Genomic DNA, 17,634 nt, shown 5'->3' on the forward strand with positions numbered 1-17,634 from the left:
ATGCAGTTTAACAGGTTCTGTTGTTGTCATGCACTTGTTTGAAAACACAAAGTGTACTGGGGGCCTTACATCAGCCTTGAGCACTGGTGGAACTTCCTGGCAGCTGAAATAAATGCTGCAAATTCCTGCTTCCATTTCCTTGAGACATTATTTGACTCTTTTGTCGTGCAAGTGTAAATTGGTACAATACATTTTGCTAACGTAACATAATAAGCATCCAGTTTGAAAACCTACATCTTCGACAATCAACAAAAATTGAAAGTACAGTGAAATCGCAATTAGTCTAAATTAAATAACCTCAAACTCCAGCTGCAGCATCTTGTTAACCATTGTTGCAGACGAAAGGGGAATAAATGATAAACCAAAGTTCCGTATAACTAGTAACTCTACAGTAACAGAACTGGTGTCAGCAGCCGCTTGGAATGGAGTTATGTCACACTGAAGTGCAAACTCTGAGAGAAAATTAAAAGCGTTGCTGGTTGGTGACAAAGTGAATTAGTTATAACAAATGGAAAAGTGGCGCTGTAAAGAACAAAGTTCTCATTGCTGAAGAGTGGGAGATTCCACCATTAGGTTTGAAGGCCATTCTGAAGACTAGAACAGTTTGACAGGCAGCATTAGACTCAAACAGTTATACAACACAGAACCCACGTCTGTGTCGATGTACAAACACCAACTACACCAGTACCATTTGCCTGCACTTGGTCCAGAGCTCACTTTGCCATATTTTAAATGCTCATTCAGGTGTTTCTTAACTGTTGTGAGAGTACCTGCCTCTACTACCCTCTGAGTGAACAGCATTTTTCTCAGATCTTCTCAAAACTACTTATTCATCCCTTTGAACTTATGCCCTCTGGTCTTAGACATGTCTATCATGGGTAATAGATTGCTATCCTGTCTAAGCCTCTTAGAATTTTCTATACCTCAATCAATTCCCACTAACCCCCTCAACTCCCCATGCCACACCCTACTCTCAGCATCCTCTGCTCCAAGGAAAACAAACCCAGCCAATATGGTCTCTCCTCCTAACTGAGATTTTATATCCCAGGGAACATCTTGGTGAATCTCCTGTGCTTCCTCTTCAATCCCATATGGCACTTTATAAACTCCTACTTTGGAAATAGAACCTGTCTGACTCAAGATTTGAATACATACAGACTCTAACCTCACACCTTTAATGCATTGTCTGAGTTGATTAGATTACATTACATTACAGTGTGGAAACAGGCCCTTCGGCCCAACAAGTCCACACCGACCCTCCAAAGCGCAAACCACCCATACCTCTACATTTACCTCTTACCTAACACTACGGGCAATTTAGCATGGCCAATTCACCTGACCTGCACATCTTTGGACTGTGGGAGGAAACCGGAGTACCCGGAGGAAACCCATGCAGACACGGGGAGAATGTGCAAACTCCACACAGTCAGTCGCCTGAGGCGGGAATTGAACCCAGGTCTCAGGCGCTGTGAGGCAGCAGTGCTAACCACTATGCCACCGTGCCGCCCAAAGATGTCATTTTTTTTTATAAAACCTTGCTATCTTGGGAATGTGACCTGAAAAAGTTCTGTGATTTACATATGAATGATTCAAAACCTGCAACCTATTCTAAAAGATGAATGACTTAACAGCAATCTAGGTTTGTTCAATATATCATATCAGTTGCACTACACTATGATCTTGTGCTAGAAATTCTATGTCTTATGATCCTGTCCCACTAGTTATCTAATTAGGGAGCAGTGCTCTGAAAGCTCATACTTCCAAATAAACCTGTTGGATTGTAACCTGGTGGTGTGTGATTTTTAACTTTGTCCACTCCAGTCCAACACTGGCACCTCCACATCATAGAAATTCAAAGACTAAGAAAATACCACATGAGCAAAGATTGATAATAATGCAAAACAACCACTGGTGGCTTTAAATTCTAAGCCACTTAGGCAGAAGGTGACTTAGAATTGTGTAAAAGAGAAAGCAGAACTTGAGAAATTACAAACACCTACATAGAAAGCTGGAGAAACTCAGCAAGTCTGGCAGCATCTTTGGAGAGAGAAACAGAATTAATATTTTGTGTCTAGTAAGATTCCTTTTCCGCAGAACAGTTCTGAAGATGCAGCCGTGCCTACACCCACCAGTCTTCAGCTGCTCCCATTTATTATGTATCATCTTGTCCAGTAAGAGAGGGAAGAGTGTCAGTGAGTGACTCACAATGTGTTTTACTGATGCTCTTGGCCGACTTAGATTTAAATGGAAGCTGTGAGATGGGAGGGTGAGGCTTACAGAGAGTGAAGAGAATAGGCAAGCTAGTCATGAGTCTGAATAGCCAGATGCTGTGCAAATGGAGATGTGGTGCATCACTTAGTGGGTGAGGTTGGTGTTGTGGCGAGTTGGACAGTGAGTTTGAAAATGCATTCAGTTGACCTTAATTACTTGTGTGAGGTCACTGAATTTTTCTGGCATTATGGACATGTCCTTGACGTCAGACTCCTCACATTGAACTTTGTGGGTATCCGCTCCCATTCCTTCCTACAGGCTCCTGACGAAACACGATCTTTATTCGCTTCCATTAAGGCCTCCACAACTGGATTACAGAAACCTGGGAGCACTCTGTGACCTGCCTCATTGAGCCTCTTCCCTTTAAGGAGCATTTTCAGGGAACATCCCAACTCCTGCCACTGCTGGAGTACAACCCCACTTGAAAAGGTGGGCCTTGTCACAATCACGGGCACAGCTCTGTGCTTGAATGCTGCCTGCATTGCTTCGATTGGATGCAGGGTAAGAAAGCATTGCAACCCGTTTTCACAAATGGGTCATATCCAATTTTTAGCCCTTAGGGTATAATGCAAATCTTATGTGCAGTTCAATTGTATTTACTTTAGCTAGTGATGTATCTCATTAGCCTGTATATTTATGCAATGAGCGATGTCTATTGGATGCAGTAGGTAAGTTCAATTTCAAATAAATTAACCTCATTTGTTAATTTTAGAACGTTGATCAGAAATGATCATTTGGCATTTTGTGTACCTAGAACGTGAAGGAGGAAAAGAACCAAAGAAGCAGATATTTTCCAATCTACTTGTTCAGAGAGGTTATTACTCAGATGGCTGGATAGCTGGTTGTGACGAAGAGTGATGTTAACAGTGTGGTCCAATTCCCACACCACTGAAGTTACCATGAAGGACTGACCTTCTCAACCTCTCCCCTCGCTTGAAGCGTAGTGACCCTCAGATTAAACCATCACCAGTCATCTCTCTCTGATGAGAAAACAGCCCAAAGGTTTGGTTTGACAATGGTAATGTTATCCTTATTAGACACCTCTGGAGCAGGTGGGGCTTGAATTTGGGACTCCTAGGTCAGATATATGGACACCATGACTACACCACAAGAACCCTCGCAGTGACCAAAGCAGCATCAGAAATCTCTTTAAAATGTTTCACATGTATTTGCTGTGAAGGAAGGTGATATGTTCTGCTGCCTCAACATGAGACAGTCATTAGTATATTTTGCTGCTCTACAATTGTGCACTATATTACCCACAAAACACTGAAAGTTGCACTCATTTCCTTTTCCAATTCACTTCTAGTTTTGATATTTGGAGCATCAGCTTGGATTTTATGCTCTGGACTCAGAGGCAAAAGTGTAACCAAATGGGTCACAGTTGGCTAGTCTGGGGTTTATTATCCACTTGTAGTTGACCTGCCAATGAGCTATTTTTTTAAAATGGAATCACATTGGTTCGTCACTTTGCATCATGTATTTTAGACAATTCTGCAGTTTTTATTGTGTTTTGTTTTGGTGCCTACACACAATTAATGATTCCATTTCATAGTTTGCCATAATTTGTGTTGTACACTTGACCTTAAGAATGCTAATCTAACACAACAAACCCTTCACTAAGATTTTGATTCTGGGCTGGTCACCCGGGATCGCAGAAATAAAGGGCCATATATCTCAATCCTCACCCTGACAGATAGCTTCTTAATAATTATACCCTTATAGCTCTATAGCTTTGGCCTCCTCACACAATATTGTACCTTTCCAAGTGGACACAGCAGGCTAGAGACATGCACCAAGGTCTGGACTTCCCTGAACTTCCATTCCCTTTGCTTTCCATCGACAAACCCCTCCTTTTCTGGCCATGTCTTTCCAACGTCAGATTGTCTCTGAAACCAGGGACTCACCGTGTAGCAGATTTGTGTGCAGGATGATACAACAGAACAATGCACTGCTCGTTGTAGCCGCTTCTGGCTGGTTTCTGTGATCTGTCACAGTTGAGGATTCTAATTTGTACCTCACTGTCTCTTTTAAACCAGGCACTGGAGAAAGTGGCAAGAGCACATTCATCAAACAGATGAGAATCATCCATGGGTCTGGATACTCAGAGGAAGACAGGAAAGCATTTGCAAAGTTGGTCTTTCAGAACATTATCACTGCAGTACAGTCCCTTGTCAGAGCTATGGACACATTGAATATACAATATCAGCTGCAGGAGAATAAGGTGAGAGTAAAAGGATTGATGTTAAAAAATTGGCAAATGTAAGTTTTTAATTTTTGATTGTTCTGTTTTGGGATTGGATTGCCTGTTTTATGTATTGTGTAAAGATTATTCTGTCCTTGCCTAAACAATACTATTACTAATACTAGCCCAAAAATAATAGTGGGGGTGAATTTCTAGGTTTTAAAGCAACTGCCTGGAAACTTTAAAATTAAAATACTGCAGATTATGGAAAACTGAAATAAAAACAGAAAATGCTGGGAAACCTCAGAGATCTAGCGGGATCTTTGGGGAGAGAAAGAGAGAGAGGGAGAGAGAGAGGAAAACATGTTGAGGGCGATGTCAATCTTCTATAGCACTTTCTGTTTTATTCCTGAGAAATTCGTCAACTTCACCGATCGGGAAAGCACAAGCAAAAGAATATTGGCACAATGCCACAATCCACAACTTATTGAAATAACGCTGTGAAAAGGTCTGTACTTTCTCTCCGTGTTTGCCTGGCAAGTTGGTAAGGTTCTATGAGCTTTGAAAAATCAGCAGGAACCTTTTGTATGCTTTTGGAATTAGAAGAGTGTTTCAAACAAAAGGAAAGTGAATGGCATAAAGGCCAAAGAAGCTCATTTTAGTACCTTATCTGTCAGAAGCACCAGAAGTAGCAGTTTGAACTATCACTGAAACATCTCAGACTGCCCTATATAATGAGTATTTTCAGTGTAGGTAATAAGGCAGCCACTGTCAGTATTCACCAGACAGCAAATGATGAATTAATAATTTTTTTTTTTCCGTTTCATTTGAAAGAGGAATGTTGGCCAGACACCAGGAGAACTGGTTGCTGATTTTAAAAAAATCTCATGGAGCTATTTGAATGTTCACCTGAGAAAGGCAGATAGCAGCTCGGCACACTGAGCTGGCTAAAGGACCAGACCTTTCCCTCCCCCCCTCAACTCCAACATTATAGTGTCTCAATATTCAGCAGTTTGATTTACAGATGCCCTCGCTAATGGAATCCATCAAGCTGTTCATTGCCAATGTTTATATAATGTATGATCTATACGATGCACAACAGCACCTGCCAATTTTGCTTCGACAGTCCCTCACACCCCAATAACATCTCCATCAAGAGGGACAAGAGCACTTCAGAAACTCCATCATCCCCAGGTTACACTCACCCAGCATTCTTCCTGTTCCTTTATTGGTGTTGGTCACTGTCCTGGAATCCTTTGTCTGGAACCATCGTGGGAGAGTGATTACCTTCAGCACTGGGTGGTTCATTGGTTCATATGGAGAAGGCCCATCAGCACACTGTCAGGGCAACTAGAGTCAGCAATAAACGAGGCCTTCACAGTAAGGCCCACATTCTCAAAAACATTTTGTTTCGAAAGTTCAGCATTTTGATTCATGGCACAGGTTCCTTGATAAAATATTAGAATGTTTTCTTTAACATTTGGAATGAATGATGTACCATTAAAGATATGGCTTTTCACCGCAGAATGTATCTATAAACAAGAGGTAGTTAGAAAAAGGAGGAAGATGAGGTCAGGGAACCTCAGTGACAACAGGCAATTTTGTTTCAATATTAAATTGTATGTGCAACAAGGAACAGGATCCTGACAGAAATATTATCTGTTTGGCAGAATGAAGCATTTGCTCAGACTAAATTATTTTCTTGCCAGACAATCTCAAGTAGGTAACCTCACACCATATATCCTCTATCTGCTTTTGCCAGTAAAGTGTATTAGTTCAGGTAGCCAGCATTTATCAGCTGTGACAACAAGCAGCATGGAAAGGGAGATAGAAAGGGAAATATTTCATTTGAGACTTATTCATAAAGTATTTCTCTTATAAGTGCTATACAGGAACAGTTAGGCTTCAGAAATCACATTATAGGAGGGAAAGCCATTCTTATTTCACTTCTGAATTATTCCATTCAGTAAGAACGATTGTGATGGAGACTATGGAAAGATAAAATACTTAACATCCTGAAAGGTTATCAGTGCTCTGGAACCAGACAGTATTAATGCCTTTCTTCCATGCTCACTGATACTAAACGTAAAATATCTTCATTCAAAGAGCAAGACATTACTTTATGTTATGGTCCAATGAACCTTTCTGGTATTTTTTTACACTTGTGAATGTCAATACTGGGAATGGAACACTTTCCAAAGTTAGCATTAAGCACTCCCCAGCTGAAACGGGTATAGTACAGTTTGAGGCTTGCTCTGTACAATATACCTTTGAAACAGAATGTGTTCTAAATTCTCAATAAATCTGTTAGCATATGTGGAGAGTGAAACAGTTAACATTTCAGGGAAAACCTGTTGATGGTGTGGAAGATGGGAGTGATCAAACAACAAGATGCACTGCAGAATTCACTGAGGCTCTGCCAACTGCACTTCTCAAACCCACAACCATTTCTTTCAACAAGGACAAGTACAGCAGATACAGGGGAACACCACCACTTGCAAAATCCCCCCAAGCTACTCGCCATCTTGACTTGGAAATACGTCACTGTTCCTTCACCAATTCCATTAATGCTTTCCAAATACTCTGTTTTCTTGTCTTTCATAATGCTGCAGAATTTAGCCCACTATTGTTAGGCTAACTGATTTATAATCCTCTGCTTTTTCTCTTCCTCCTTTTTTTGATTATTTGGGCTACATTTGCCACCCTCCAGTCACAGGAATTGCTCCAGATTCTATCGAGTTTTGGAAAATGACAGCCAACATGTTCAATATTTCCAGGGCCACTTCATTTATCAGTTGCCTCATGATTAACCCCATTAATTTCCCTAGCACAATTTTAGTACTAATTCTGATTGCCTTCAATTTGCCATCTCACTAGACCTGGGGTTTGCTAATTTCTGGAAGGTTATTTGTGCCTTCTTTTCTGAACACAGAAAATGTGTTCAATTCTTCTACCATTTCTTTGTTCACCATTACAATTTACCCAGCTTCCAATTGTAAGGAAGCTTTGTCTTTGCTAACTTCTTTTCTTTTCACATATTTATAGAAGCTCTCACAGTTTATACGTTCTCTGCAATTTTACTCCCACAATCTTTTATCCCCTCTTGATCAAATTGTTCTTCTCCTTTGCTGAGTTATAAATTGCTCCCAATCCTCAGGTTTACTGATTTTTCTAGCAATTTTATTTTTCTCCTCCTTGGATCTAATCTATCCATAATTTACATTGAAAGCCATGGTTGGCCACTATTCATGCTTATTTAGAGTCATAGGGATGTACAGCATGGAAACGGACCCTTCAGTCCAACCTATCCATAGTGTTTGTCTTAGGAAACCTTTGACAACAGAAAGAGAGGTAGGATTTTGGAAAAGAACTATTGAGGTCAAGAGTGTAGTATATGTTTAATCCTACTGTATTGAAGCAAGGGGATCAGGAATCAAACTAAACTTGAGAGTGTTGTTGAGTAAAGTGAGCTTTGCACAACTGGAGAAGTTCAGAGTGGCCAAAATATGTTGTGGTATTTGAAACTGAGGATCTTGAAATGTATTTAGACAATCGCAGAGTTTGATACAAACAAAAACAGAAACTATTCGAGAATCTCAGGAGGTCTGGCAACATCTGTGGAAACAAACAGAATTAATGTTTTGTATCCTGTGATCCTGCTTCAGAACTAGGAGTGGAGCTTGGTCATGGTTAATATGAGAGGAATATTAGATGTCATAAGGAACAGGAGAGAGAGCAGGGAGTTTGCCAAAGGGATGTTAGAGAAGGAACCAAATGCTAAGGTATGGTTTAGAACTCAGCAGCAGTGCTGGAATCTCAGGGCATTTGTAGACGTATCTCTGATGTTGGAAGAATGTGATTTTGATGAGAGATTGCCAATGGGTTGAAATGTTTAAGTAGCCTATGGTTAACCAGATAGCCAAGCGTTGGTTATTGTTCAAAAAATAACTTTTGAAATTCCTCCCACTAATAACTGTAGCGGATAAAGCAGGAATTTCCAGTTGGTGGGCATACCAACCTTTACAGGAAATCATTCCTTATAATCCAGTAATGATAATTCTATTGACTATATAGGGAAGGTACATTGTACTAAGAAACATTTCTCTCAAGATATTTGTGAACATGTTGGTTAATTGTTGAAGAATGTAATTATTTAACTACAAATATGTTTTGAATATTTTCTGGTAGTTTAGTAAATAAAAAACTATTTATGAAGATAGTAAAATATTAATTTCATTCAAATATTAATGAAATACAAAATTTCAGTTGAAACAGAAGGATTCCATTAATTAAAATGGCAATGTTTTATGAGGACTTCTCAAACCCACTCTGTAATACATAATTTTTTTACCTGCAAGCCAATGGCAACAAAACAAAACAAAACAAGTGGCCCTGGTCAGGCAGCATTTGGGAAGGAAAGTATTTTAATGTGAGTTTCAACTTTTTTTTTCCTAAATTCTTCCCACCTTATTTTACCTCTGCTTCTCAGTGTTCATAGAGTTCATTTCAGCTTAATAATACATACGATAATTCTCCTTACCTGTTCCTTGTTTTATCTCTCACTGCTTCCCCGAATAAAACAATTGCATTTGTTACCTTCTAATCCATGGGAACAGTTCTAAAATCTCGGGAATTCTGGAGAATGAACAATGTGTTCACTACCTTTGTATCTACTCTTTGAACACCTGAGGATTTAAACCATCAGCTCCACAGGATTTGTCATCTTGTTAAACAGTTGATGACAAGAATTTTGAAAATGTTTACTTAATGGTAATCCTGATTTAAATTAGCATTAACCATTCGATTCTGCTTCTAAGTACATTAACATTTTGTAGAAATACAGATGAATAGTCTTTGCACACCAGAAATATAGATATGGAATTGGAACTAATTAGAGGAAAAACTCATACAAAATTCATGATATGTACTTTTACTATCAAGTAATCATTATGACCATTCAAATTGTGTTTCACAAACCATTTTGCTTTCAAAATGTTAGTTTAGTCCTTTGAGTATAGGAGTTGGGAAATCATTTTGAGGTTGTACATTGGTGAGATCTCTTCTGGAGTACTATGTGAAGTTCTGATCACCCAGTTATAGGAAGGATAATATTAAGCTAGAGCGAGTTCAGAGGAAATTTACCTGCATGTTGCCTGGTATGAAAGATTTGAGTTATAAAGGAAGATTGGATAGACTGGTTCTTTTATCACTGGAGCATCAGTGGTTGAGAGGCGACCTTTTTGAGGGTTATAAAATCATGAGGGATATAAATATGGTTAATGGTAGGTATCTTTAATCTTGGATGGGGGATTTCAAAACCAGGTGCATGTATTTAAGGTAAGAGGAGAGAGATTTAAAAAAAAGACATGAGGGGCAAATCTTTTACATGGAAGGTGGTTAGCATATGGAATAAATTCCTGAGCAAATGGCGGATGTGGGCACAGTTGCAGCATTTAAAAGACACTTAGGTAAGTTCATGAATAGGAATGGTTTGGAGGGAAATGGGCCAGGAACAGGCAGGTGGGACTAGTTTAGTTTGGGATTATGTTCGCCATGGACTGGTAGGACTGTTTCCATGCCATATGACTCAATGACTCTAGCTGATGTTGATTTAACTAAAATGGGTGTTGCTGAAAAACACATTGTGCCAAAGCTTTTTTTTTTGCATTCATCATGACATTCACAAGAAATACTAACACAGAGGGGAGATAACATTTTATACGTATGAGAAGAGAATGTTAGTTAGAAAGTGGACTGTAATTTGTGGAAGTGATGTTGACATTATGGAGGGAAAATGGTCATTTTATAGCAACCTTTAATGCAGTGATCTCCTCAGTGTTGATAAAACCTAATTGCTGTGATGAAGTGTGAATTTTGGGTAAAGGGGTGGAGAATAACTGTTACCTCTGTAGCAAGCCTTCAGTAAGGGATTAACTTCTAGTAAGGAAAGAAAACATTTCCAGGTGAGGTACCCCATAGATCCCTACCATATGACAATTCAATCTATTGCTACAAGTGCTATGCACTGTGCTAATACAACAGCCAATTTCAGAGCCTCTATGTACTACACTGAAGAGCTTATAAAGAAAATACAGACAAGGAATGTGGTGGATTGGGATGAGAATGATGGGTGAGTAGGGTTTATTTTTGGACAAGTTGACAGTTGAACAGTGGCAGATCTTCAGGTAACTGTTTAGAGTAATGTAGGGTCATCTTGAAGTTTAATGGGGCAATGAGTGGTGGGAATGGATTGGTCATTGGTTATACACCCAAACTCGATTTTACTTTCTAAGGAAGTGAATGTGGAAAAGATACCCCATTGAATCTCAACCTGACAAGGTCCATGGACCAGAATTTTGGCAGAAGTGAAAAGAGGATCAGAATGATTTCAGGATTAGAGTTTAAGGACAACGTTCAGGTTCTGTGTGAGATTGGCATTTGGAGTCATCCCACTGGATGTTAGAATTTTCACTGTGAAATGGTTATTTTTGTGAAATCAATCTCACCTGCAACCAGGTCATTTTTGTCACATGATAGTCCTGTCATGAGTGCGGGAATAGGAATATAAGGAAGAAAAACTAACAAGCAGGTGTTCCAAGTGCAAGATTATGTATTAATTCTTCAGTCATATTCTGTAACACTTTATACACGATATCAAGATCATTTGTAATCTTTGAATGAACTGTATTTAGAGGACAGAAAATAATTGGTGATTTTGCATGCGCAGAACTGAGACTGAATGCTAGGCTGTTGGCAATTCTACCATTTGCTAGGTCATTGCAGGAGTATACCAAGGAAAATGCCTCCACCCAGACACAATGCTAAAGTCAAATACAAACATCTGCCAACATACACATAGCTCAAATGATGCTCTGGTTGTTGGTTTCATTGTCCTACTTACAGAGTCAGAGTCATACAGCACGGAAACAGACCTTTTGGTCCAACCAGTCCATGCCGACCATAATCCCAAACTAAATAAACCCCACCTGCCTGCTCCTGGCCCGTGTCCCTCCAAACCTTTCCTATTCATGTACTTATCTAAATATCTTTTAAGTGTTGCAACTGTGCCCACATTCACCACTTCCTCGGTAAGTTCATTCCACACACGAACCACCCTCTGTGTAAAAGATTTGCCTCATGTTTTTTTAAATCTCTCTCCTCACATCTCAAAAATACACCCTGTGGTCTTGAAATCCCTCATCCTTGGGAAAAGACAATCACCATTAATCCTATCTCTTCATTTAAAATGGCCCTGCATGTGTGAACTTGTCACACTGAATTTACATCCTCATAAAAGGGGATAAATCTGCAGGATCTGATCAGGTGTACCTTAAAACTCTGTGGGAAGCTAGGGAAGTAATTGCTGGGCCTCTTACTGAGATATTTGCATCATCGATAGTCACAGGTGAGGTGCTGAAAGACTGGAGGTTGGGGCTAACGTGGTGCCATTGTTTAAGAAGGGTGTTAAGGACAAGCCAGGGAACTATAGACCAGTGAGTCTGACGTCGGTGGTGGGCAAGTTGTTGGAGGGAATCCTGAGGGACAGGATGTACATGTATTTGGAAAGGCAAGGGCTGGTTAGGGACAGTAAACATGGCTATGTGCGTGGGAAATCATGTCTCACAAACTTGATTGAGTTTTTTGAAGAAGTAACAAAGAGGATTAATGAGGGCAGAGCGGTAGGTATGATCTATATGGATTTCAGTAAGGCGTTCAACAAGGTTCCCCATGGGAGACTGGTGAGCAAGGTTAGATCACATGGAATACAGGGAGAACTAGCCATTTGGATACAGAGCTGGCTCAAAGGTAGAAGACAGAGGGTGGTGGTGGAGGCCTGTGACCAGTGGAGTGCCACAAGGATTGGTACTGGGTCTTTACTTTTTGTCATTTACATAAATGATTTGGATGTGAGCATGAGAGGTACAGTTAGTAAGTTTGCAGATGACACCAAAATTGGAGGTGTAGTGGACAGTGAAGAGGGTTACCTCAGATTACAACAGGATCTGGACCAGGTGGGCCAATGGGCTGAGAAGTGGCAGATGGAGTTTAATTCAGATAAATGTGAGGTGCTGCATTTTGGGAAAACAAATCTTAGCAGGACTTACACACTTAATGGTAAGGCCCTAGGGAGTGTTGCTGAACAAAGAGACCTTGGAGTGCAGGTTCATAGCTCCTTGAAAATGGAGTAGCAGGTAGATAGGATAGTGAAGAAGCGTTTGGTATACGTACCTTTATTGGTCAGAGTATTGAGTACAGGAGTTGGGAGGTCATGTTGGTTAGGTCACTGTTGAAATATTCCATGCAATTCTGGTCTCTTTCCTATCGGAAAGATGTTGTGAAACTTGAAAGGATTCAGAAAAGGTTTACAAGGATTTTGCCAGGGTTGGAGGACTTGAGCTATAGGGAGAGGCTGAACAGTCTCGGGGCTGTTTTCTCAGGAGCGTCAGAGGCTGAGGGGTGAGCTTATAGAGGTTTACAAAATCATGAGGGGCATGAATAGGGTAAATAGACAAAGTCTTTTCCATGGGGTGGAGGGAGTCCAAAACTAGAGGGCATGGTTTAAGGGCGAGAGGAGAAATTAATAAAGAAACCTAAGTGGCAACTTTTTCACACAGAGGGTGGTATGTGTATGGAATGAGCTGCCAGAAGAAGTGGTGGAGGCTGGTACAATTGCGTTATTTAAAAGGCATCTGGATGGGTAAAGGAATACGAAGGGTTTGGAGGGATATGGGCCAGGTACTAGCAGGTAGGACTAGATTAGGTTGGGATATCTGGTCGGCATGGACGGGTTGGACCGAAGGGTCTGTTTCCATGCTGTACATCTCTATGACTCTCCAATTATGGTGCTTTAGCGTCTTTCTGTTTAACTACCCTCAAACTTTCTGTTTGAGGGCGGCACGGTGGCACAGTGGTTAGCACTGCTGCCTCACAGCACCAGAGACCCGGGTTCAATTCCCGCCTCAGGCGACTGACTGTGTGGAGTTTGCACGTTCTCCCCGTGTCTGCGTGGGTTTCCTCCGGGTGCTCCGGTTTCCTCCCACAGTCCAAAGATGTGCAGGGTCAGGTGAATTGGCCATGCTAAATTGCCCATAGTGTTAGGTAAAGGGTAAATGTATGGGTGGGTTTCGCTTCGGCGGGTCGGTGTGAAACAGGGCCTGTTTCCACACTGTAATCTAATCTAATCTAATCTACAACTGTTGTAGCCATTTTGAACAGACCATTCAGGAAATCCGATCTATGTTAATGCTACCTTTCACATTTTTATTTCATTCAACAGGAAAATTTGTATAAAATAAAGGATTTGGAAGCCTACAAAATCTCAACTCTTGAAAGACAGCATGTGGATGCAATTAAAAGCTTATGGAATGATACAGGAGTGAGAATGTGTTATGAACGACGTCGGGAGTATCAGTTGCTTGACTCTACAAATTAGTAATCCTTTATTATTTTTTAATCTCATTTCTGAAGTTTCCTTGTGCACATTTCAATTTGAATTAACCACCATAGCAGTTATTACATTATTTTTTGTTCTGTCTGTGATGTCTTAGCAATTCCATTTGTGTTTTTGCTTGAAACTAACGCCTAGTACCCAACCTGTCTATCCTGGCATCTCCAAAATTGCTACGAGAAGGTAAGGATGGCCTTGGGACCCTGCAGCCACACGGGATAAATGTGGATTTCAACAGCTTCCTCAGTTCCCCTCCCTCTACATTATCCTAGTCCCAAGCCTCTAACTCGGCACCACCTTCCGGACCTGTCCATCACTGCCCCCCTGACCTATCACTTTCTCCCTCACCTTCATACACCTATCGCTTTCTCAACCAACTCCCCCTAACCCCACTCCCTCCCATTTATCTCTCAGCCCCGACCTACAAGTTTCATTCCTGATGAAGGGCTTATGCCCGAAATGTTGATTCTCCTGCTCCTCGGATACTGCCTGACCTGCTGTGCTTCTCCAGAACTGCACCAAGTTACCTTTTGAACTAATTTATACAATGTGGCTTAATGGCCTTCCAAGATAACTATTGAGTATCATAAAATCATAGTGTCATTTATGGCATGGAAGGCCATTCAGCCCATCATGTGAAAGACAGCTTCCCACGGAGCAATCCAAGAAGCATCACTGCCTTGCTTGGTCCATGTCGTGCTGCAAGTTTATTTCTTATAAATACCCATCCAACCTTCTTTTGAAATTGTTGAGCTGCATAGGACTTTAGTAAGGCCACAGTGCAGGTGTTCACATTGCCAAAAGGAAGCAGAGGCTGTGGAAGAGGGTACAGAAGAGGTTTACCAGGATGTGGCCTGGTTTGGAGGGTAGAGATTGAAAAAAATTCAGTTTGTTTGTTTGAGGCTGAGGGGCCGACCTGATAAATGTTTACAAAATTACTAGAGTCATAGATAGAATGGATTGTTGGTGTCTTTTTCTCTGGGTAGAAAATGTCAATTGCTTGGGGACTATGGTTTAAGGCAAAAAGGCACAAGTTTAAAAGAAATGTAGGAGGCAAGCATTCTCTTTTTTTTTTACACACAGAAGGGGATAAGTGGCTGGAATGCACTGCCGGAGGTGCTGGTGGAGGGAGATACAGTAGCAACATTTAAAAGGCATCTTGGCAGATGATGAATAGGCAGGGAATAGACAGATATGGACTGCTGTAGAGGTGATAGGTTTTTAGTTTAGTAAGATGTCATGTGTTGGCACAAATTGGTTGGCCTAAGAGCCGGTTGTTGTGCTATACCGTTCTTTGTTCCCTTTGTTTTTCCACTGCTGTCACGGTTAGCTAGTTCCACCTCATTATACCCCTTGTTGCATAAACACAATTCTTTTCCACGTTCCCCCTGTTATTTCTTTTGTCCAGCGTTTTAAATCTGAACCACCATATCCTTGTACATCAGCAACAGCCCGTGTGAAATAGACTTCCCTGAATTCCGTAATCGAAAGAAAAGGTTGGATTTTCACCTCGCTCTTACAGGAAAGGAGAATCACGGACAGTTTGGCATTTGCATTTTGCATCTTCCAATGCTAATCCAAGCCACAATTTAGGCAGTCAGCACTCCCACAGGAACAAGGTAGTGGCCTCACTCAAATACAAAATATGAGATGGTTAGAAGCCCTGTAGAAATTTCCTGTCAATCAACACTGTTACCTCAGTGTCCTGAGTGCTGGGTGTGACAGGTTGGGAGGCAGCCATTGGCAGTGCTCTCCGAAAGGGATTATAAACTGCTGTCACGCCAAGCTGGAGGCGGTAGTGCCATTGTTATTTTGTTCATTCCTTTCAGATTTTTAAGCTTTCGACACTTCCTGAAGGTGGATTCCCTGCTGCTGCTTTGCATACTTTTTGTATTTCCCCATTGGTGCTATGTAAAGCTGGTCCCCACACAGTAAAGTTGTCGCTGCCCATCTCAGCAAACTGCCTGCAAACAGCATGATGCATGATTAGTCATCAGGGCAGGTGGAGCATTCACTGACACCCATTTAGAAATTGACCTATGACCCTGATATTTATGGGGAGGCTTGGAGGGGCTGAGGCTGGAGGTAGAGAGCAGGGGAAAAGTTCATGGTGGAACAGAAATTCAGGGACGTGGACTTGTGGAGGTGCACATACATTGAGTTGATGTGTTTTTCATTGGCTTACCAGCCAGTGGCCAGTTAATTGAGTTATTGAGTATAAATGTTGGCAAGTTATGTTGCCGCTGTATGAAACTTTAGGCCACATGGAGTATTGTGTGCAGCTCCAGTCATTACACTATAGGAGGGACGTGGAGAATTTGGAGAGGGTGCAAAAGAAGCTTTTGAAGATATTGCCTGGATGGAGTCTATTAGCTATAAGGAGAGGTTGGACAAATATGCATCATCTTTGTTTGAGGTGTCAGAGGCTGAGGAATGACCAGAGAGAAGCATATAAATTTATGAAAAGCATGGATTGTGTGGATATTCAATAGTCTTTTTCCAAGGGTAAAAGTGTAAAATACTGGGGGCATAGGTTTAAGGTGACAGGTGGAAAGTTTAAAGGAGATGTAAAAAACTTGCCTTGTACACAGAAGGTACCTAGAATATGTTGCCAGGGGAGGTGGTAGAAATGGATACAATAGCAACTTTTAGGTAGCATATAGACAGACACTTGAACAAGCTGGGAACAGAGGAATATGGACCATGTGCAGGCAGATGGGATTAGTTTAGAATGTCTGCTGGAAAGCCATGCTACCTTAGCGAACTATTTAAGTAATGGCCTCACCTCTGGAGAACTAGTTCCAGTATTCCCATCCATCCAAGCTGCCTCTGGTAAAACTGGAAGTGAACAGCCTACTGTCAGATTTCAGAAAAAAAATCAAGAAACTGTGAATACTGGGAATAAGACACAAAAACAAAAGTTGCTGAAAAATCCCAGCAGGTCTGGCAGCATTGGTAGAGAGAAATCAGAGTTAGCATTTCAGGCCCAGTGACTTTTTTTTTGTTTCTTATGTTTCCAACAGCCTTGGATTAGAGATGATGTGGAGGTGCCAGTGTTGGACTGGGGTGGACAAAGTTAAAAATCACACAACACCAGGTTATCGTCCAATAGGTTTATTTGGAAGCACTAGCTTTCGGAGCGCTGCTCCTTTGACAGTACCTACCTGATGCTCTGAAAGCTTGTACTCCAAGTAAACCTATTGGACTATAACCTGGTGGCATGTGATTTTTAATTTGGTTTAGAGGCATAACAGACTTAAGCATAGAACAGTACAGCACATGAATAGACCCTTTGGCCCATCATGTCTGTGCCAACCACGACACCATTCTAAACTAATCCTATCTGCCTGCACATGGTCTATATTCCTCTATGTGAAAGTGAGGACAGCAAATGCTGGAGATTAGAATCGAGAGTGTAGTGCCGGAAAAGCACAACTGGTCAGGCAGCATCCGAGGAGCAGGAAAATCGACATTTCAGGCAAAAGCCCTCCATCAGGAATGAGGCTGGGAGCCCCGGAGGTATTCCCTGCCTGTTCATGTGGCTGTCTAAATGTCTCTTAAACATGTCTATTATATCTCCTCCTACTACCTCCCCTGGCAGCAAGTTGCAGGCACTTACCACCCTCTGCGTAAAATCTTGTCTTGCACATTTCCTTTAAAAGTTCTCCTTTTACTTTAATCCTATGGTCTCTCCAGTATTTAACATTCCCACCCTGCAAAACAGGCATCA

The 17,634-nt window shown here is 41.2% G+C and overlaps 1 protein-coding gene across 1 annotated transcript in view; it reads left to right on the plus strand.

The window, feature by feature from the left end:
- The window catches only part of LOC122565384 (guanine nucleotide-binding protein subunit alpha-14-like), a 36,060-nt gene that overhangs the window by 9,527 nt on the left and 8,899 nt on the right, over positions 1-17,634 (plus strand). Inside the window, exons 2-3 of the mRNA XM_043721312.2 lie at positions 4,311-4,495; positions 13,734-13,888. Coding sequence (XP_043577247.1) covers positions 4,311-4,495; positions 13,734-13,888 — 340 coding nt within the window. The remainder of the gene's footprint in view (positions 1-4,310; positions 4,496-13,733; positions 13,889-17,634) is intronic.

This window comes from Chiloscyllium plagiosum, unplaced genomic scaffold (genome assembly GCF_037043375.1).
Source record: "Chiloscyllium plagiosum isolate Xiang-an unplaced genomic scaffold, Cpla_swu_hap1 HiC_scaffold_28, whole genome shotgun sequence".
In the NCBI taxonomy this organism is placed as follows: Eukaryota; Metazoa; Chordata; class Chondrichthyes; order Orectolobiformes; family Hemiscylliidae; genus Chiloscyllium; species Chiloscyllium plagiosum.